Below are 23,386 nucleotides of genomic sequence, written 5' to 3'. Positions count from 1 at the left end.
CTTCTTTTCCCAGGATCAGTTTAAGGATATATACAGACAAGGGTTCTCTTACAGAGACAGAACGAGGATGGAGAAATACACAGTCATGACAATTCTAAATAGTGTACATATATATATATATATATGCAAGATAAAACACTTAAATAAGACCTCCACTTAAATAAGACCTCTTATAAGCCAAAATGGTGGATCACTGAACATCTGTTTCAAACTACACACAATTGAGGAGTAGCTGCTTAGGTTCTTTGAAACCGGAGGATGCTAAAGAAATTAAAAGGATCAGATGATTCATTTTCTAGAGGTTTTAATTCCCCATTCTTACACACTGACAATCGTGAAAGTTACAAGATTCAGTCATGGGGTTTAAATTCAGGTAATTATTTTGTTCCTAATCATTTATAAAACTTCTTGGAGGAGGTCAAGGTAAAGAACACTAAATATGTCAGACGGTTCTTAGCAGACAAATGTCACAAAATGGAGAGCGGACTTTAGACAGAAATTTCCAAATTTCACACGTTCTTTAGATAGAGATTAGCAACTTCCTCACTGTGTTAGTAAATGAGTCCCAGAAATTTAGGAATTACTTTCCCCCCAAAAGGGGGGCAAAAAAGGGAGGGGGGGGTGGCAAAAAAAGGGAAAAAGGAAAATTTCATCTGTCTGAAGGGTACATGGCAGTTCACATACTGCAAGCAGTAGCCTCCTGGCAAGTAAATCCATTATCACTGAAAATAATAAACATTGCTGATAAGCATTTTATGTGAAAATCAACACACTACATCTAGTCTAATGTCTGATACCTTGAAGTCATCTCTCCCAGCAGACACCATTAGAAGACAGCAATCTTGCTGTACCTACGCACAGGAGAACTCTGTCTCTCTGGGTCACTGCTCTGCCCATGTACTTGCCTGGCCTGATTCTAAAGATGACATTAAGCCAGGCTTTGCCCAATTTCGTTAGTAAGGAAGTCATCCTCTCAAAAATCTTTAACTGGCATATCTCAGGCTGTCCATAGTCAGAAAATCTATGCAAAGGGGCTAGTTCAAAACAGATCGTGCAGTCACAAGCATGAGAATCTCAGAGGATGCTTTTGATCAAAACTCACCTGACACCTAGACACAAGCAGGATCTAGACTGAAGCATACGCTCTTGCAGCATTCTGATCAGATGACGGGAAAGTCAAAAGGTCTGATTAACCATGGAGCTATGACCCAGAAGGGAGATGCAATGTGGAACGGAAGGGAAGCAGGGGAGGGTCTCACAAAGTGTTCCCTAGCTCCCTTTAGCTATATTTACCAAATGAGATTCTGTTGAAGGGGTAACAGTCCTCTAATCTCTTTACTATCTTAACCTTTTAGCTGCCCCTTCTGTAGATGCTACATCTCTAAAACAAATCTGACATCAAGAAATACCTGCACAAAAAAATTAAACCTGTCCAAAGGTGGTTAGAAGGAAGAAGCATCTCCCATTTATTTCATGACCCACGACCCAGGAATTCAAGCCTATTTGATCTGGGGTATCACGCTTACAGAGTAACCATTTATAGCTAGCTATACAGAAGGTATCCTACTTCTTTAAGGACAATTGAGAAAGACATTATGGCTGAACAAAGTAAAATGGTCAATAAGCACTCCAATTACATTGAGACACATTCACAATCACGATCCCTCCCAAATTTACCACTACATCACCTTCTGATTTCTCATAAAAGTAGCAGTGTTCCTTGGCCATGTGCGAAAAAGCTCAGAATTTTACCATGATCACAAGGTGCCACTGCCAAGGGATGTCTGCCATTGAAATGATGGTGCTCTTCCCCTCTCATTCAGGCTGACCAATGCCACAGAACTGTGTTTTAGGACACTGCCTTTCTAAAGACAGTTTTAGCAGGAGTGGAAATATGAGTGGGAGTGCTCAGGCCATTTAAAAGGTTTTAAAGAATGAATGAGCCAAATTCCACTTCAGTGATTACGTTCTTGCAGGTTAAAAATTGTTTCCCATTCCAAATTGTCTTTTCCATGTCCTGGCCTAAACTACTGCCTAGTACATACATGATGGACTGAAACCATTCCTATGAACAAAGAATTCATTTTGTTTTGTTTTGTTTTTCCCCCCCTAAAAGACAGACTTTTCCTAATATGTTTTTTCTCTTGACCACAGATGACATAATTTCCAAGACCATGCAAGATTCATTCTCCTTCTCACTTCATTTAGTACCCATGCAATCTTTTGATTCATACTTCTTACATCCTCTCAGGGTACATCCTCTACTAAAGCACAAACTGATGCACTGAACAGACTTTTCAGGACCTATTATGTAGTCTCCTCAGGAATGAGGCTCTGCTTTTGCAACAACTACATTTCAGAGAGAGCTGGCTCATCTCCCTGCACTGCTGTAGCCTGAGACAGCACTGAGGCAGTTAATTTGCAAAGAAAGAATTTCTCCTGACTCACATTGTTATCCCAACACTCCCCAGATTCCTCAGACCCAAGAAAAAAAAAAATACAGAAGGAACCCCCTGCCGCCCCAAGAAGGCATTCTTCATCAGAGTAGCAAGTTCACTTTAATCAGCGGAGGCAGCTTAAATCCAAGTTCATGGCAGATCTAAGCTGCCACAGAAATGTGTTTTGAACAGAAACATTATGGGAAGCTTCACAAAGTTGTTCTGTGATCCTAATATGAAGTAATAAGCTGTTTACCCAGCATGACTGTACTGGGATTAATTGACAAAGGAGGGGAGATTAATTGCTATTATTTCCCTGTCAGCTTCACTCCTCCACACGCACTCACTGATCTCACAGGCTGCTCCCAGCCTTTCACTGTGTTAATGTGTCAGAACTACCTCAGCTGAGACAAAGTCTTTTACCAAAAGCAATACCCAGAAGAGCAACCTGCTTCTAATCCCCTTCAAGTACTAATGAACCCAAATTTGATGCAACAGAATGAACTCTAGCACTCCTTTGCCCATCATCCTGTGTTTCTGTCAGCTTTTCTGCCCATGAACACGATAAGAATTGGAAAGGATTAAAAAGATCTGCAGATTTGGCAAAGCACAATGAAATTCTGAACTCTGTGAGGGTTCTGGGGCACTGAAGGAGGAAAAGGGAACAGGGCACATATGTGCATGGGAATTCTGACAAGTAGGATAAACTTTAAACCATCTCTTTGGACAAGATCTCAGTTCATGAGTATAGCATTGCAACTACCCAAGAAAGTAGCAATAAAGAGCTTAGCTAAAAGCCTATTTTCAAAACCTCACCTACAAAAGCAAATTTCTCTTGGCCTAGCCTAAATTAGGAATCCAAAGCAAATGAGATAGGCCAGAAAACTCCACAAAGATTTGAGATGCTGGGAGTGAAAGCACCTGTGTAATGGGTCTTCCCAGGAAAGAGCTGAACAGAGTTACACCAACATAGCCCAACCATTATGACCACAGAAGGAAAACAGAAAACTTTCCCATGCAATAAAGGCCTAAGACAGTCTCTGGCATGCTTCTACCCGCTGTTGCAAGAAGTTAAAGGGACAAGGTTTTCTTCTGGCTTCAAGTTTGTCTTTTTCCCACGAGATGGCAGCCTCGTAACACTAGGGAAAGGTTACATCCATTCAAAACTACACAAATACAAGATTGTGCTGGGGACCACCTTTCTTATAAACTGCTTTTTGGTGTTAAATTGCTCAAAAGAGAGAGCACACACGGAATTTAAAGATGCAGAAGACTGAGAACAAATATTTTAAAATAAGATGAAGTTTGGTATCAGTTAGCAGTGTACCTTCCCAACAGAGTTGGTATGCAGTATTCACGATCCCCTAGCTTCTCAGCTAGAAAACTGAGATCCATTAGGGTCAGGCAGGGCATTTGTGTAAGAGCCCAGACTCCCCATTCCCTTGTAAACAGAGAAGGCTTCATTTGCTCACATCACAAAGACCTTTTGACCTCCTAACACAGCAGATTACTGCCTTCAGCCAAAAATCGCTGGCTCTTATCATCCAGGGGTGTTAAGGAGTGGAGATGTTTTACGGATGTTTTATGTGCTGGTGATCCAATCGGTTACAGTCAGTAGCTTGTGACAACTAGAATGTTAAGCATCTCTTTTCTTTGTTTGAAGGCTGGTTTTGTTCACCTTCATAGTACATGTATAAAAAACTCCCACAGTGTATAAAAAAACCCCACAGTTCTCCAAGTGAACTTTCACTCCAGGATACAGATCCCCTAGATATTCTGATCTTAGACTCTTCTACATAGTTGATCTTATGCCTCAAAATCTAGTTCATAGCCTATCAACTTACTTGACCAAAATCACATAGGTTTCCCATGGCATTTGAGCCCTAAACTGCAGACATCCCACTGCACCACTACCACACTCCCCACAGATCATCTCAGTCCTGCTCAGCAGCCTGGGCTCCCCTGCGCTGGAATCCAGTCCTGCAGCCAGGCAGTAATGCAGCAGCTCAACATTAGTTCACCAGAAGGACCCGATTCCAGCCACCCCCCCACCTCACCAACAGTACCTGAATAACCTGGTAGGCAATGACAAAGGAAGCCATTAATCAGGTCCACGCAGAGCCCTCCATTCTGACACGGCTGGGACTTGCACTCATCAATGTTAGTAAAGCAGGTGTCCCCTTTAAAGAGAAAACACAAATAGGCATCTTAAGTGCAAATGTGCATCAGTGAAGGAAAGAATCTGAATGACAACTGCATTCATAACTTTTTGCACTTTTTTCCTGTCATCTAAAAATGCAAAATAATTTCTTGCACTACAGCACATCTCTCCAGACACTCTGGCAAACAGGTACTATCACCAAAACAATTAAGGAAAACGAAGTATGGAAAGGTCAGATGATTTTCCACCATCATGAAAGGGAGCAGTGGCAGGATCAGAACTTCTGAACCATTCCCATCTGTGCAATTGTGGACCAAACTCTCATCTTTCTCTCAAAAAAGAATAAAGAATTATTGTTTAGCCCCTCCTACCAGGGAATTTCCTCAGGTGTTAAATCCACCCTTTTATACCTATCTATAAACCAGGGAAAGGTGATATTTCAGCTGAACATCCACAGAGCTTCTAGCTCCAAGACGAAGGTATCAAGAACCCCCTCTTCTCCTACCCCCTCTGATTATACAGTTGCTGTCACAAGAGTAGTCTCATCAAGGAAACAGCTATAATTGTTATCTGGGGCTCCAGGGAATTAGCTTCCTCTGACGAGATGTTTCACAGATATCCTGTAGGGATGAATTCTGCCATATGCATGAGAGACTGACAAAGAGAAACCACCTCGGCATCTGCATAGCCAAAGGGCATTCATCAAAGCACTTGGAAAGTGCATAGGCTGTTGCCTCAGCCTTCAGACAGGTTTGCTGGGCAGAGAATGACATTCAGACAGCTGTCTGCAATATATTCATACAGGATGTGAACAGAAGCACGTTCCTGAAGCACCAGGCTGCCGCCCCCTCTGAAGTACCAGTCGTTAAGTCATTTCTTTGCATAGATAACATTGCTCTATTCCTATCTACTCATACCATGCAGCATTTATCAGGTGCAGACAGGATGAACATTTACTGCATAGCTCACCTGCAAAGCCTGGCTGGCATGAACAGAGGAAACCAGCTGCCTGGCTATAGCTGAAATTACTGGGGAAGTCAGGCCGTGTTCCATAGTAGGCTTGGTTGGATCGCTCAAAGCATACACCTCCGTTGTGACAAGGATCTGTCGCACACTCATCCACATCCTCTTCACAGTGCTGCCCTGTGTAACCTGCCAGGAGACATCAGTGTCAACATCATGCACGACTTCACTGGAACTAGTCTTTCAAATATTGTGGCTGCCTTGAAGGTGAGAATAAGGCCCAGAAGACACACTGCAGCTCAATTAGTAGGGAGTCCCAGGGCCCTCCCATTTCTCCACTATGTCAAACACAGGAGACCAATAATGAATTTTTTAGGGAAATATTACCTCATGATAGAAAAACACATTGATGGAAAATGGCAGAAAAGAGAAAGAAAATTTTATGGTTGAGAATCAGGGTGCATACCCCAGTAGTTGAGGTCAATTGGATTTTGGGATGGCCTGTAAAGGGCAGCAGCGGCAGCCTCACTGTTTCAGACAATGGGGGGAAAAAAAAAAAAAAAGAGGAAAAAACCCCAAAAAAACCCCACCCCACACTGGACCATGCAGTATGATCATTAATTCTTTATTTCTTCAACATGGCAATTTAGCACGTGCTCTCCATTGCAATGTGCCTACATGCCAGCACAGCAAAATAGATTTCTAACCTACCTGGCCAGCAGGCACAGCTGTAGTTTTTGATTCCCTCCACACATGTGGCACTGTTCAGACAGGGTTCAGAGGCACACTCCAGGATATCCAACTCACAGTGGTCCCCCTCGAAGCCTGTGTCACTGCAGTCACAACGGTAGCTGTGGAGCAGCAAGACAGAGCAATGCATAAGCTCTTAATTCGATTGCAAAGTCCAATGTAAGGAAAGAGCCAATGGAGCTGAGCTGTCAGTCCTCATACCCGCTTGTGGGGCAGAGGAAAAAGACAGTTCCATCTGCACAAACAGGCCACAGTAATGACAGAGCAGACAACCCTCAGCAACCTCTGAGTTCACACCTTACCTGTGAAAAGGTAAACTCAGACACACAGGTATGTTCTCAGCAGTTGCCTTTGCCATTCACGCTCTGCAAATCACTTCCCTTTGTATCTGACATGTCAGCTGGAAGCAGTAACAGGAATCTTTTTCTACCTTCCTTTAAGCATTCTAGGAGTTCTGCTGCTGGGAGGGGCCTTCTTGCTTATTGCCATAAGTCACTCTGTTACTGCCACCGGGATGTATAAAACACTAAATCCAATTCCCCCCACAGATTTCTACTCTGATTTTCACAGGTCACACTAAGCAGATCTTTAGAACAGTCCTGGTATCTAATTGCCCAAATAACACTGATTTCTCACCTGTTAACGAGGTCATGACATGTCCCATTGTGGTGGCATGGCTGGCTCACACATTCATTGATGTCCACCTCACACTGGATTCCTTGGTAGCCTGGTGCACAGGTGCAGGTGTAGAACCCAACATGATCACTGCACAGGGCCCCGTTCTGGCAAGGGTCTGAATCACATTCATCTATTTCAGCATCACAGTTCATACCTTTGTTACAAAACAGAGAAAAATCTGTGTTACAAATCCAGAAAAGTATATCTGTGCTGCCTGGACTTCTGAGCTGGAATCACAAAAGCCAGGTTATCAAGCTAAACTGGCTAGCATAGTGATCTGTTCTAATTTTGCCATAAGAGTATTGGGACCTCATGGACAGCATGTGATTCTTAAAAATTAGGACCTTTAATTTTTATTTGCAAACAAAATTATTTTGTCTAGACTTTTCGATTTTAGTCTTGTATCAAAATTAAAAATAGTTTCCAGCATTTGCAAAGCTTTAGTCTCTTTCATTCAGGTTTGCTGAAGTAGCCAATCAGTCATAACTTCACAGATAACATCCATTTCCTGAGAAAGCCATAAAATCTTGATCTTACATATAGTTCTTAAAAATCTAATGATAGCTGTTTTGGTTTGGGATCCTTTGAGGGCAGGGAGGACAGGGATGGGAAGAATCACACTGCTAGTCAGTGTTATTTAAACTTTTATATACAATATAGCTCTTACAGTTTTAGACAGACATGGTACTCTTCACTTGTGTTGCGTTGCTATTAATCAGATCCAGTGTTCTACATCAGAGGCAGCTGCATTTTGGGTATGGGAAAAGTGATCTCTACCTGCTTCTCCAAAACATTGTTCCATTTGTTTAAATAATATTTGTAACTTGCTTTGAGATACCTAGGAAAAAAGCATTAAAGCAGTGCAAAATGCTAATTACAGTGATACTAGATATTAGTAAGTAATTTTATCATGAAACGCTATTAAAAATTAGGTGTTAGCTCCACTATTACTAGTCAAGAATAACAGCAAGTCACACATTTTTGGTCCAAAGCCTCAACTTTCCCTGACAGAATAAGATCTCCTGTGCAATTTCTACGTGACTACCTTGCCATACTATATTCCACCTCTTTCAGTTGTCCATGGCCTGGCATCACCTCCAAACCTTAGTCATTACAGTGGCACCTGCCAATCCATCTAATCTCCCCTTCCTGGCAAAGGTTCACCACATAGTGGACATGGCCATCCTAATCCTGATGGAATGTGGGCCCCCTAATCTGCTGGTTCAAACCCGTCAACACCCACGCAAAACTTCCTTCACCCAAATTCTGGCTGCAAGCACCAGGAAACAACCTGGCCTTGCTAGCCAATGGTGCTAGAACCTCTAGATGAAGCACTAGACCATAAGGCAAAGCCTCATATTTGACATCAGAATAACCTGGAGCACAACAGGCTCCTCCAGCTTCCTGGGTCATTTTATCACTTCTTTGGCAGGGGAATCCCACAATCCTGAATTGAGGATTCAGCATAAAGATAAAAAAGAAACTGATTTGCAAAGACAGAATTATGCTTGACGCTCAAAATTAGTAGTAATCTTAAGGCCTACAAAGAAATTCTGCTTTTTTTCTCCTTCAACTCTGTTCATTTTTATCAGAGAGTGAGTCAGCATCAGGGACTGCATTCCTGATGTTGTAACTTCTCCTCATTCCACTGGTAATCAGCAGCATTCCTTCACAGCAACCTAACTCTTTAAACACTTCAGTCTGTGACAACGAGGAAGGCCAAGAAAGTTCATGTGCTAGGTGGTACCAGGCAGACATGGGCGCAGTACAACTGCATTCCACTCTGATAAGCAGGGCTGGAGAAAGAACCCCCCACTGCCTCCCCCCACAGATAACTCACAGGTGTAGATTACTCCCTGAATCATCATTAGCACAGATGCACAAAGAAAGAGATACTTATGTCACATGCCAAAAAAACATTCGCCAGGCATGAAAGAATTGGAAAAGAAATCTCCAAATAAAAGCCGCTTTATTCCAAAAACACTACTTCCCTCAGAGAAATCCTGCAGGACAGGAGAAAGAACTACAGGCCAGATAGGCAGAGACAAGTTATACCTGGAAACACTAAGTATACACTTTCCTGACAATAAATCTCTTTTCTTGTATATCTCCCTTAATTTCATACTGACAACTAATCACACCTACTTTGTATCTAGTCCTCAAGTCTCAGACAGTCCACCCATTTCCACTCTCAGATCCATGTCTCTCAACATCCACACCATCCACGGAAATCAAAGCCTCAACTATTGCCTGGAAGCTGCAACAACAAGCCCTACACCATTATTCACACACAGTACCAAATGCTCCAGAAATATGAGTCGTGCAACAGAGATTTAGTCTCATAGCTGTAAAACAACAGCTTCGCAGGACAGCTACTAACACTACAAGACACATCAGCAGCAGGCAAACTGTGGAACTACATGAACAGTGAGACATAACCCAACCACCCGGCTAGTACACGAGCATGAAAGGTACCTGTGTAGCCGGGGACGCACTTGCACAAATAGTGATCCATCTCATTCAGGCAGGTGCCATTGTTTTTACAGGGCCGGGACGCACACTCGTTGATGTCTATTTCACAGTTGTATCCTTGGAACCCAGGCACACAGAAACAGCTATACTCATTCACCCTGTCTCGGCAGATGGCTCCGTTCTGGCAGGGGTTGGAGGTGCACTCATCAATGTTGTCTCTGCAGTTGGCCCCGGTGAAGCCAGGTGGGCAGATGCAGGTATAGTCCCCAGGACCCTCGACACACGTCCCGTTATTTAGGCAGGGGTGGCTAGAGCACACAGAGCTTTCTGTTTGGCAGCCTTCTCCATTCAGTCCTGTTTGGCATTTACAGGTGTATCCATTTACACTATCTACACATTCAAAATGAGGATATTTACAAGGGTTGCTCTCACACTCATTAATATTAATGTTACAATCAATACCTGTGAAGCCAGGCATACAGATGCATTTGTATTCCAGGAGTCCTGGAGTCCCGTTGCAAATCCTATGGGCAGGACACTCATGTTTAATGCATGCGTCATAGAGGAGTTCACAGTTTATGCCCATGTAGGCTACAGGCTCCATGGGGCAGGTGCACTGGTAACCCACTTCCAAATCCTTACAGCTCCCACCATTCACACATGGGGATGAGGAACAGCTGCTATCATTTTCAGAGTATGAAGTTCCTGTTGAGAAAAGAGACTTTTTGTTAGCCAGCATTTGTAGCCCTATAGAAGAAAGTTGTTCTGCTGATCACCACATACAACTCAGAGAATGCCCACCTAAGTTCCACACTGCGAGGGTCTGTTCTTGCCATTAGCCGAGAAGGGTATTGAAGAATCAAACCTTTACCATAAAAAAGACAACACAACATGCCTTCATATGATGGCAATCAGGAATTTCTTGCTAAATCAGGTGACTAGATGTGTGTCTTTTAGGAGACGCTCACAAACCAACTATTTTACTTGTGCTTACTAATCCCCGAGTCACTTTGAGAGCAGCAAAGCATAGCACCTTAAATCCATTCAGAAGATGAACTTTGTGTAAAATTCAATGACCCCTTTCACCAGTGGGGTACTGGTGCCTGGAAATCCAGAGGGACAGACAGTATGTTTTAAGATATTGGCTGTGGCTCTTAGATGTCCCAGATGCTCCTTCTGGGGATACAATTTTTTTCTCAGCTAATCCACTAGTGATTTGATGATGCTGCCATAAACAATCCAATCCAAACTCCAAACTTGCACATTTCACCCAGTCTCTGACTACACTGAGCAGCTCAAAGTTTGATAACCACTGGTCAGGCACCCTCTCCCCACAGGTTAGACATGTAAATTTACACAGCGGGAAATTTTTAGGTGTTACGAGAAGAACAAAGTAGAGCAGAGACTGATGAGATTGACTGTCCTGATGGCATTTTAGATCCAAACTCTTAGCATCTGCAGAGCCAAAACACCAGTCTAATATCCAGATACCAGCAACTAATGTTGAGACCAGATTCTCCTAAATCTAGGAGCATTTGGATGTGACCAATTTATTCACACCCAGCCACAATGCCTTGCTGTCCCAAAAACGTTAGTGTTTAAGTGATCCCACCATCCAGAAATGTGATGGGACGTGCCAACGGGACTGCCAATTTAATTCATATAAATAAGATTATATACGATACATGATACAAAAACCAAAAAAGTATTCAATTTAGATATTTGTTAATGGACCAGAATGGAAGAATAGGAGGAATCCTCATTTCTTTTCCAAAAGAAATTTCAAATTCACTTTGTGAAACAATCTGGTGAAAGGGCAGAATAGCCCAGGGGACAGGAGATAGTTGCCTTGATACTAGAATTAGGATATATGCTCTGGACTCAATGACAAAATTATACACTTTCAGAAGAAAAAAAAAAACCCAAAACATACAAAAGTAGTACAAAGGCAATGCAAACAGAGAACTTCTCCCTTCACAAAGGCAGCAGTCATTAGCCCCTCATCCCACTGCGGCTTTCTGATAGAGTTTTTTTGTTCTGCTTCATTCCAGGATAGATAGGAGAGAAGCTGTAGGGAAGAGATACCCGACACCGATTCCTGCATAAGTCTTACGAAATATCCAAACTTGGAAGTAATTCTGCAAACTACTATATAGCAGATGCTCTGAAAATGTGTATGAAAAATGGCCACAAAGCAGAGGTAAAGCTCATGAAATAGCAAATGGTACCTGAGAAATAGCTACTGCTTCTAGTGAGACAATCCTGATTTTGCCTAGCACTGGAACTCAAGCAATCACTAGTGTTTAACCTTGTTTTCAGATGCCATTGTGTCAGCAGCTCTCTGCCCTTTTGCTGTCTTCTGTATGTAACTGTGGTCCCGCTAGTGACAGGAATCAGTCTCTGGGAAACTCCCCAAAACTGCAGGTGGAGAGTGGGCAGTAACTCTGATACAACCTACAGCTCACAACCCTTGACCCTCACTGCATTACTGCTAGTTGAGAAATGTTTTAACGTGCCATACTCCATACGAAGGATTTGCCAATATCACACACCACAGCATCACTTCTCTCCTGACCTTACACATTCTCTCATTCCTGCCATCATTACCCCAACCATTTTTGGTCATGTTTGCCTTGCTCTGGTGCACCTTCTACACACCCAGTAGTTCATCTGTGTCAGTGGTTTTCTATCAACTCACTGCCCCATCAGCTCCTCAGTCTCCTTGCACCTAAGGTGGAGGCATCCGACTTCAGGGCCTGGAAGGGATTTATAGGAGACTTTGGTTTACAAAAGCCTGCCCCTGCCCTGACCTCCCCCACATTCCTCCCACCAAAAGACTGCAGTGTTTCTAAGTCTTCTTTTAAGAGGCAGCGTTGCTGGGGGAGGGAGGGTGCTCAGCGATTTAGACAGCCCTTTCTCTTCCCAGCATCATCTCTATCGCCCACCCCTCCATTCCTCTCTCATGTGATGCTGGGGAGAGTTGCTGAGCATTGCACTGTCCAGCAATCTCATTATTCTGCCATCAACCCTTTTATTTTCAGATTCCCAGTCAGGCAGAAAACAAGGATGACGGAATCTGCCTGGAATCTCTGTAGCAATTAGAGTAGGAGCCCAGGAAACTATTCGCAAAAGGGCTTTACTAGGCAGGAGTTATGAGCCTTTGTACGCTTAATGAGTAACCAGTCCCAGCTTGCACTTTCCACAGGCCAGGAGCACAGTCTGTGATTAAAAAAAGAGACCAAGTCCACTGCATGTTCAGAACTTCTCTCATTTGCAGCAGACTCCATCTGCAAAGAAATTCACCCTTCAACAGAATCACCAAGCACTGCTAGTGTGGACAGGCTGAAGTAATTTCAAAGGCATAGTTTTCGGCTTCCATTATAAGTACACAGTATAAATGCTTCTTGCATGTTCTGAAGTGGCACAGCATTGCTCACAAGGCATACCTGGAGCAGGCTGAGAAGACTGCAGTGTATATCACAAGAAATTAAACAATATCTAAATAACTTCTAATTATTCTGTGAACTGCAGCTTGCAGAAAATTACCCACGTGTTTGCCCTATTCAGTAAAGGTTACAGGCGTATTAACAACACTAACTCCAAGATTATATCGTACACTCACCTGTATATAGCATGCCTATACTAATACTGGAATATTTCCCAAGGACAAAACATGCCCCTGTATAAATATAGTATAACCCCATTATTCATTCAGTAGCAGTGCTAAACTTCTGGCTAAATAATTCCACAGCTGAGGCAAAAATTCAGAACAGAGTCTGTTACAGAGTGATGTCAGAAAGGGGGATTTCAGCAGCGAGAAGGGAGTACAACACTTGTGACATCACCAGGAAGTTAAATGCAGAGTCTGCAAGAATTCAGTGTACTAAATGGGTATCAAAGACTTACACTATCACCTAGCTCGAGAAAGAACATGTATGACCTTTTTAGCTCTGGTTTTGTTATTTTCACCCATGAGTCCTAGGGCATACAATAATTCCTTTCAATTTTAGAATAGATTTGGGGATAGATTATTATATGAATGTGAATAGTTTATGAATATGAACCTAATGCTAATAGGCATAATGAATAAATTAGTTTTTCCTGCTGCACAATATACCAACCATGAAAACATGTAATTCAGACTATGCTGTTTCAGGTAAATGGTGAAAATCAGGTCAAAGAAATCGTTGAATCACAAGAGTTTATCGTTTTCCACAAAAGTAGCTGTTGCTGGATTAACAATGATAGGACATTCAGGATTTTTCCTTTATGTTTCACAAGAATATGAACTGGTGAAGTTTGTAAGCAAAAAAACCATGCAAAAAATATATTACAGTCATATCATCCTGCAACCCTACTCTGAAATGAAACTGGAGAAGACTACAGTTTCTTTGAAGAATACATTCCAGGCATTTAGGGGTGGATTAGGAGGAACTTCAAAGGCTAACAGTCGCATATAAAGCATTCATTGAGCTCTGTTAGGACAGGTCTGGTTTTACACTTTAAAGGTAGCTGACAAAGATTTTCCCTAAAAGATGAGGTTTGTGACCTTTTGTATCAATTGTAAGGCAAACAAGCTGCATTACCAGGCTTTAGTAATTTTATACTTAATACTTTTACTAAACAATCTTGTCAAAGGGCAGTTGCAACACCGAGTTTTCTAGCCATAAAGAGAAATTGGAAATTAATGAGATGATGGGCAATCCGAGATCCCCCTGGTCGTAGGTCAGTGTGTCTCTCCCAGAGAGTCCTGAGGAACCTCTTACTTTGGTAAACCAGGACAAGATGCTGTTGCACTGCACTGGCAGAGAGAGTTGTGGGAACCGATAAAGACAGTGTGGGAGAAGGAGGTTCTCAAAGAGCTGTAGCAAGGCTTCTGTCCTTTTCTTTAAAAAACAAAACCCCTCAACTTTGTTCTCACACATGTTGTGAAACCTCAGTGGTAATTTCCCCCACAAGATGAGTTGCATTGAAGTAACTTCTTTCACTGTCTCCCCTCTCCATCCTGACATTATGTTAGCACTGCTGGCAGAAGGTTTTATTAGAGTCAAATTATGAGTTGCTAAGACAATACACAGGACAAGGCACTTCAGTCATTTTATTACTTCACCGCTTGTGAGACGCTGCTTTAGCATTACTCACTGGCTTCTATTTTTTGGTTTCGCCTTTCAGAAGTTAGTTTTTTCAAAGTCTTGGGAAACTATGATAGAGGCGATGGATGCCCTCAAGCTGGGGATACACCTGACCTCATGGAAGATGCTCAGTGCTTCACTGATAACTACCTTAAAGGTGCTCTTAATAGTCACTTAAAATTCCAACAGGGAAGTGGCAGGCATTGGGGTTATCAGGCCAGATAACACCTTGTTTCCTTCATACTGAAGGACAATTTTGACAATTGATAAAATGTGTTACTCAAATGGAACAATATCATCTCCACAAACACAAAAAGATTCTAAGCAGACTCAGAGGTACTTACTGAAAATACCTGTCTCTGATTACCTGTTCATGCATCTGCACTGCACTCAGAGTACATTTTCATCTTTTCACCATTCTATACAGTCTCTCAGCAAAATGCTCACAACCACAGATACAACTGCCAGAAGAGTCAGGATGCTGTAATATTATTTCCTGGCCCAGCAAAAACTTAATGTGGAGCTTAGGCAAGCCAATTCCACTTTGTGTATCAGTTTGTTCAACTTAAAAAAATAGTTACAGGTAGTTCACAAGTGTCCTGTAGATGAAATCATTTAAAGCCTTTAATACTTTACATTAGAGGTATTACAGAATTAGACAGATTTTTGCAGTCTCTATAACATGGAGGTGCTTTATTTCAGCACATACATAGATGACATAAATATAGATATAGATAATATAAATATACAACTGTCTAGCAAAAGGAAATAAAAGGGTGTATTTTATTTCTGGATTCCCACTGGCAATATATTTCCCCGAGTTCTACGCTCTGAAAACTTGCCCAATTTTGCACATTCCAGCTGTGGCTTTGATCATTCCTAGATGCCTGAATCATCTCAGGAAGCAAAGAAGACCTAGCAGGACAAGGTAGGCTCTAAAGTGGTATAGGATGTCAGATTGGGTACTTTACACAAACTATTATGGGAACATTAATGATAAAAGGAATTGTATTTTTCCTGGTTTTGGGTCAATCAGAAGTGCGGCTTTCTGAGACAACAGGAAGATAATAGAATCTGCATATGTCCAACTCTTCTGATCCTTTCAGCTTCTCTCTCCAGAAAAATCAGCACAATTCACATTACCCACAGTCCAGTTTAAAAAAAAGACAGAAAAATAGAGGACGTAAAATACCAGTCAAAAGCTGCAATGCTTTCAAGGGGTAACCAGGCTACACGTACGCCCAACAGTGTTTCCCCGTGACATGAACCAAGCAGAGTAAAGGGACGTGCACTCTTCTCCTCAAGAACCCATTACTGCGAAGGATTCTCAGACAGAGAAGAGTTTACACACTGCATGTCCTAGCATAGCACTTTTGCTTTCTGTTAAACAAGTTGCAACAGACAGGACTCTGGCAGATTCTCCTCTTGTTTTAGGGATATACTTTGGGAAAAGACACTTATGTTTCCAAAATTATGACCCAGTCACAATGTATTAAGTACCCTTTGTGTATGGATTTGTTATTGAGTTCCTTGACTCCACGCTATTTTAAATTTTGCTCCCTATGACTACCATCTTTCACAAAAAGGCACTGCAGGCTCGTGGAGCAAGAGGCTTCCCTCAGGTGTACTTCACCTGCCCTACTCACTACAACAACTGGAAAAAAGACAATTTACAACCAAGAGGTCAGAACAGCAGGCTTCCCAGCAGCAGCTTCCAATTGCACCGCAATAACAACTGAGCTACAGGAATCTTTAAGTGCCTAAACTGTGAATGCTCAAAACCCCAGCCTGATGCAATTCTTACCAGTCAGGTTGTGCTCACAGTGATCACCCCAGCACATTTCCCGTTAGAGAAAGGCACTGAGGCCAAGGGTAGAAAGGGAACCCCTCCACCTCAAGTATCAGAGTAACACAACTACTAAATAAACTCTGAAGAAAGGAATGGAAAGAGTTATGTCTCCATGACAACAGGAAGGCATGTGCTTATATTGGTAAATCCCTGCTGACCTCTGCTGATCTTTCCCTGTCCTGGTCAGTGTAAAGGCTTAGTGAAAGGCCTGTTCCCAGGATCCACACACCAGGACAGAAGACTGGACAGGCCTGAAAAGGGGCTTTCATTATGTTCACCCTCTCTCTTCCCCAGTCTTGCTAACTTTGGAAGGATAGCATATCTGCTATGGAAGGTAATGGCAGAAAAAAAATCAAATCCCTCTTTAGGAAGTACCTTCAGTGTACTTGTCCAGGGAGCATAAAAGGCCTTTTTAGGTGGCTTTACACATCCTAGGGCCTTAAAAGCCCCATTTCCTTCTTGACACAGAGAGATTAAACCCCTTCTACCCAGACCTGACCAAAGCACCTACTTCTGGTAATACTAGAATCAGAAAGCAAGGCCCTGAAATTCTCTGAGACTACTGTCAAGCTCATGACATGCTAATAATTGGCACTGATATTTCCCCTAGTCTAAAATATTCCATCACCTGTATTCCTTGCCCTGTTTAACACAGTAATGGGCATCTTTTGACAGCTGCTTTAACAGTGGGCTTTTCTATTCAGCATCAGAAAATGGAATATGGGCATGGGAAACTTTTCAAAATACCAATGTTTGATCACAACTACTAAGCCCCCAAGCTGCAGCAGCTTACCACCTCTGCCAGCCACCAGGAGAAGCTCTGCTGAAGTAACCTGCTTCCACCTACCCACTGCTACCTCTCTCCCCCCCCACACTTCCCATCAGCTTTTGTCTGAATTTCCTGGTCTCATGCTCAGGTGATGCCACCATTAGGATCAGGTATATTCAATTACCCTGAAGATCCTGGTGCCTAGCATCAAGTTCTTCCTCTCCATTTTTTATAAAAGGGAGAAATGATATTTCAGTGAAAATGCAGACTGAGATGCTATCTGCTGGCTGAATCTAAACATCATCGTTATCATCTCAGGTTATCAGCTTGTCAGATCTGACAATCTCTGTGAAGCAAGACATAGCACTATGACAAAAAAGCCCCTCAAAATAAAGATTAGGTAATCAAAAAGCAATGTTAGCTATCAGCAGGTAGTACTTCTAAGACAATATGGAATAAATGGCCCAGCAAGATGCTAGGGATCCTAGCAATGCCTATAGCATCTTTTAGAAGAGTCATTTTAAAAAGAGCCTTACTATTCATGGCTTTGATATATCCTGTAGAATTTTGGTAGATTAAATACACAAGCGCAGCATCTTAGCCAACTTCCAGCTTGGATACTAATTAAAAAAATTCACTAGTGAAGTCCCTGCACACAGTTCAGATTGCAGTTTTACCTATCCAATGTTTTAGATGGATATTGTACTTTCACCACTTCCCAGCCTACTTCTGACATTGTTTTTCTTTCTTACTGGAGACCAAGAAGCTCTAGACCACAACATTTGCATGCGAGGTTTTTGGTGTGACAGAGCTTTTTCATGCCAGAGATATGTACACAGTTTACTAGTGTAAAATATTTATAAATAATTTATGAAGGCCTAGACCACCAGCCTTTCATTAAGATAGGCATAATAAGACGTGGCTCAGTTTCCCCCTGTGAAACATGCAGAATATTTACCCCCTCAAAGAAGCAGAACGCCAGTTTCTGGCTCTCTCCCACCCAGCTCGCCCAGTGAATTGCTGAACGGCGCCAAACGGTGGGCAGCAATCCATAGGGCTGAGCAGTGCCAATATTATGGCCAGAGCCATTAACAGCATTAATCAGAAATACCACTTCAGGGAATTAAACTTACTCTTAACACAGAACAAATAGTCAGCTAGCTTGTTTTCATTTTCTGTTCACTGCTTTAACACAGATTTGAAGATGTAACTCCTATTATCATGATTCTAGAACTTGAAGAAAGACAGGAGCGATAAATCCATGTTTTATGATAGTATTGCATATATTGCCACAGTAACTCTTTGATCTTCTGTGCTTATGACACCCCAGTATTTTCCCTTAATAAACACTCCTCCAAGCTGACCTTCATGGTTTACACATTCTCTGATCTCTCAGCCATTTCCACAGATCAAACACTGCAACAGGGGGTTTCCTGTGTATTCAGTTAACCAGACTGAGTCACAAGCTTTAATTTTCAATTCTTATTTAAATATACTGACAATCAACAAAACAGCTGAAAAGGTCGTATTTCTTTGTTTCCACGTTTTGAAGTAAGATTTAAGCTGCCTGTATGTCCAAGCTAATCTCAAGAGCTTCCATTAGAGCAGATAGCAAACTGCCAGAAAAAGGTTTGTCTGCACATGTTCTCTCTCAATAGGCGTCCAAAGCATTTTCCAGGCCAAAGGTATGTGAATTACTGGGCTCATTGTTGGCTAGAGTTGTGGGAATAGAAATGAGTAGACACTCATTCTAGCCTCCAGAATCTCCTTTAGAACACAACAAATTTAGCTGAGAGCTATTCTGCCTATTACACAGATAGCAGCAGTAAAACTGGAGTCACATGCAGAATCTGTACCACTGTCCCTCTCGAATTTATTTTAAACAACTGGAGATGGTGTGGATCTGGCTGCAGAATGGTCTTATGGTTACAGCTTGCAACAGGCCATCTGGATAATCAGAACTTTCTCAAAAATTTTGAACAAATAACTTAGTGATTCTGTGCTTCAATGACATTTAGATACAGTCAATTAGAAATAAAAAAAAAGTAGTCATATGCCTCACGACGGCAAGAAAAGGCATTTCCTTATGGCCTTAAAATTCTAAAGTACTACATAAATACCACCATTCACTATAGTTAAAATCTGGCAGAATTCCTCTTGCAAAATAGGAGCAGGTGGAAAGACTATGGAAATTACCACTTCCCTTGAGCTTTGCTGGCTATATCAAGATGTGCCATCCACCTGCACTCCAAAAGAAAACAACATTCTCAGAAAATCACTGTTCCAGAGAAGAGCTTTACCCAATACTGAAAAGCTATCAGTGCAATGGTCAAACAGCACAAATCCTCAGAAACATGCCAGCCCTCTGGCAGGCACAAACTGAGCAATACCGTATATGCAATGGGCCTTCCCTCTGCACAATACAAAGCCACCATAATTGCTTCACACTCCAAACCAGTAGCTATGGTTACTAGATACAAAAGACAGTCCTGCCGCTTCCCTGTGGCCAGAGGAATTCCAGGCACTTGGAGCTAAAGCACCAGACAAAGAAGCTGGTACAAGGAAGAGAACAACAACAAAAAAATAAAGACAAAAATCAAAACATATTTTGACTTTCATATTCATAATCTGAGGTGAGCAGAGCAAAGGAAATTTAGGGAAGCCTCAGGGGGGGAAAAAGGACAGACTGTTGGGGAATCCAAGGAAAAGCTGAAAACTTTCTCCAGCTCTCAAAAAGTACATACACATCACTCACCAGTGCAAGAAAATGCCAAATGCAGTGTTCAGCAGATATTAGCAGAGAAAAGGCACTTTGACTGTATTTTCTGCATGTTTCTCATATTTTACCTCCACTTCTTCATGTCATTGATCATTCCTGTCCTAGCTCAGTGGAAACCAAACAGGACTATTATATACAGATACTGGCCTGGCAGTGCCGAGGAGAGCATAAGGAAGCTGGTTCAACCCCAATCATACTTTCCAGTAAAAGGCTGGACATGTTCCTGACGTGACCTTATAATCCCTAGATGACTAAAACAGATGTCTAGGCCCAGCAGATCTCCAGGCATCCATTCCAGAAGAAACAGAGAAATCTATTTTTCAGGGAGCATAAGAAATTGTATACAAGGGTGACTTTTGGAGCCCAAAGACATGTTCATGTGAAGAACCCCAGCACACTCAGGTATATTCTTAGGCTATAAAGTAAGTTTTCAGTGTGGAAAAATCAAAACAGAACAAAAAACCCCATCAGCATGACAGACTTTTGTTACCTCATCACTTCTTGCACTTTCAGAATGGATCTGCTTTCTTTAAAATTTCTAAGTGAGAATATTCCTGTACTGTCTTCTTCCTTCACATTTTGTACCAGAGCTATCTGGCACTTCAACGTATTGGTATACTCCCCTAGGTACACTCCTTTTTTGCCTAGATGTATTTCTAAAGCATATAGAATGGAAATAAAGCTCTGTGTTTCCTCTATATGGGCACAACCATAAAATTCAGAACTTTTCAATGGAGAAAATGGTTACTATAACAGCTGAATACTTAATTACATGAAAGTGAACGCACTTTCAGCTCTTGTGAATAAATGCATACATACATGTGCACAAGGAGAAATATGAAAGTAGACAAGAAATAAATATAAGGAAAAACATATCTAGAATGGAATGCCTGTTTATCTTCCAGACAGTAAGTTTTCAGGCTTCAAATCTAACTGTGAGAGTGACATTTTGTTCAGTTACCTTTGCAATACAAGGGCAGGTCACAGATTTGATCCAAAGTTACTGCATAGTAGCTGGGTAAGAATCAGGCACAGAAGACAAAAACTTACCCCAAAATAAGAGGAAAAGTGGCAGCAGGAGAGCAGCACTGTACGCCCTGGAGGTAGTTTTCTTTAATTCCATGACAAGTCTAAGAGTGGCTGTTCTAAAAACCTCTGGGGAGAAACAGTAGTTGGAAACTAGCAAATACCAGCTCTCCCCACATCACGGACTTTGGAGAATTCTCTCTACTACAGGCACTCGCCCCATGCTCTGCCGAATTGGGGACTAGCACTAACACAGTGGACAGAGTCCCTGTCCACTCCCGAATGCTTCACTCATGTTCCTGGAACAAAGAGAAAACGCTGCCTGGCTCGCACGGATTGAACTGCACAGGGATTTACCAGCAAGTCGGATTTACAGGCACAGCAGCTGGAGGGCTGACTGGCTCGCGGCTGACAAAAGCCTGGGCTGTCAAAGGCACTAAGGAATAGAAGAACTGGGAGATTCACAGTACAAGACAAAAAGGAAAAACGACCCTGTGTGGTTTTTTGCCTTCTGTTTTTTGAACTCCCCCCTCCATAATGAAAAAAGCAAACCTGGTGTCTCCTCCATTGCTGTGGCAGGAGCTCAGACTGGCTTGGGGACTGAGGTGGCCGGGGGTCGTTTCTAGGACACAGGCTTCTGTATCAGCTCATATTTACAAACAAATTCCAGATGAGTATCAATCACACTTTTCTGATAGAGGCTGCTTTGTTCAAAGAGAAAATAAGACAAAAGAAAAAAAGCACGCTGTTAATCTCAAAAAGCAGAGTTAGTCCAGTTTAGTCTTCACTGCTTTCTCTCATACATTATGAGATGCGTGAGTCCACAAGACATATGAGCCCACAAAATGTACATGAATCCTCTTCCCAATTAAGGAGCAGTTATGGAGATCAACAGGAGAAGTATCTGCATAACACAAGCAGCAAATCACATCATCACCTTTAGATGCATGTGTTTAGTTTTAGAAGTGGAAAAAATTATCAGTGTCCATTGTTTTATGACAGTAACTGGAAAGAGACAGCCCACACTCAGTTGTGACCTACTAAGTACCTCTAAATCCACATCACAATTGGATTAAATTGACTGTAATGAGAATTACGTACATTGCCTCACCCTTCTACTGACAACTAAAAATAGAAGGCAGGTAAGATGCCATACAAATTCCTAGTTTAAACAAGAAATATGCAAGATGGCCAGGAATTGGTGCAGATAGACCTAGGCTGCACATGATGAAAACAACAGCAACCCTACAATGAGAAATTTATATTCTCTTATATTGTATTTTATATATATATAAAAATAAATACAAATATATTAAATTACATAGCATCGTTGCAGAGCAGAGAGGTGCTGATGGGCCATGTGCAGGGAAACGGGATATTTACTGCATTGTTTTTACCTCCAGAACAGAAAGCAGAACAGTCACAACAAGAGCGTTTTCACCATCAAAACACTTCAATTCAGGAGCAAATGGTTCATCTCACTATCCTGCCTTGGAATGCTCCAAAGATGATATATCATGTGTTATCAACCTTATCTGGACCACCCTGCCCCCACTTTCATCTCTAGTGTCTTCAGTCTGTTTTCTCAAGATCAGCCTCAGTATTAGTTTCTTGCTAGTTACCACAACCATCTGGAACTCATTTCTCTCTCTTTAGACTCTCATTCTGCTGTCAGGGGACATAACCAAACGCTGACATATGCAGAATCTTTCTGCTCAGAAATTTTTTGCCTCACCTGCATGAATTATCCTCCTAAAAATTCCCCTTTTCCAAATCAAAGCAAATACATATGAATCCATTGCACGATTAACACTGCAAGAAACCACCACTCTTCCTCAACTGAATACAGCCACTTCTGTAAGTCGACTACTCACAGAACTGCAATACTTCACATCACTTGGGAAATAAAACTATCCATAGTAACTTATGGTTCAAATGTCTATGTGAAGAACATGCTCAGCTTTCATAAAACAGAATGAGTGTAACAAATCCCCACAGATAAGAAAGTGGCGGTCCTCCCACAGAGGCTTAGGTCTCATGCAGCTCTGCTGCTACTGCTGTGCTGCATGGCCTGCAGCACCTCCTACCCCTGACAGAGCCATTAGCTATAAAAGACTTGTTAAGACACTAGCTAAACTCAGAAAGAGCAAAACCATTTAGCAGAGGCTGAACAACTAAAAAGTTCCCGAGAGGAACATTCTTGGCGTCTCTCAGACATTTGAGACAATGTCTCAAGCAGTAGCTTCTTGTGCTAGTGACCGAGTTTTACTCTGGAGTCTTCATTTGGTCTTTCTGTCAAGTTAGTGTTGCTGGGTTTGAACTGAACTGCTAACATGGCCAATATGTCAATAATATTAGATTCGCAGGAA

At 42.0% G+C, this 23,386-nt stretch overlaps 1 protein-coding gene across 1 annotated transcript in view; it reads right to left on the bottom strand.

Moving 5' to 3' along the window:
* Positions 1-21,232, bottom strand: part of LOC104157624 (protein crumbs homolog 2-like) — a 39,507-nt gene extending 18,275 nt beyond the window's left edge. Inside the window, exons 1-6 of the mRNA XM_009695035.1 lie at positions 21,042-21,232; positions 9,466-10,167; positions 6,949-7,144; positions 6,274-6,413; positions 5,569-5,751; positions 4,505-4,618 (exon numbers count right to left, since the gene is read on the bottom strand). Of these exons, the coding sequence (XP_009693337.1) occupies positions 4,505-4,618; positions 5,569-5,751; positions 6,274-6,413; positions 6,949-7,144; positions 9,466-10,167; positions 21,042-21,114 (1,408 nt within the window). The 5' untranslated portion in view covers positions 21,115-21,232. The remainder of the gene's footprint in view (positions 1-4,504; positions 4,619-5,568; positions 5,752-6,273; positions 6,414-6,948; positions 7,145-9,465; positions 10,168-21,041) is intronic.
* Positions 21,233-23,386: the final 2,154 nt, after the last annotated feature.

The sequence above is a fragment of the Cariama cristata genome, unplaced genomic scaffold (genome assembly GCF_000690535.1).
Source record: "Cariama cristata isolate BGI_N322 unplaced genomic scaffold, ASM69053v1 scaffold2962, whole genome shotgun sequence".
Classification (NCBI taxonomy): domain Eukaryota; kingdom Metazoa; phylum Chordata; class Aves; order Cariamiformes; family Cariamidae; genus Cariama; species Cariama cristata.
Note: the sequence above shows the minus strand (reverse complement) of the source record. Positions and strands in the feature narration are given on the sequence as shown.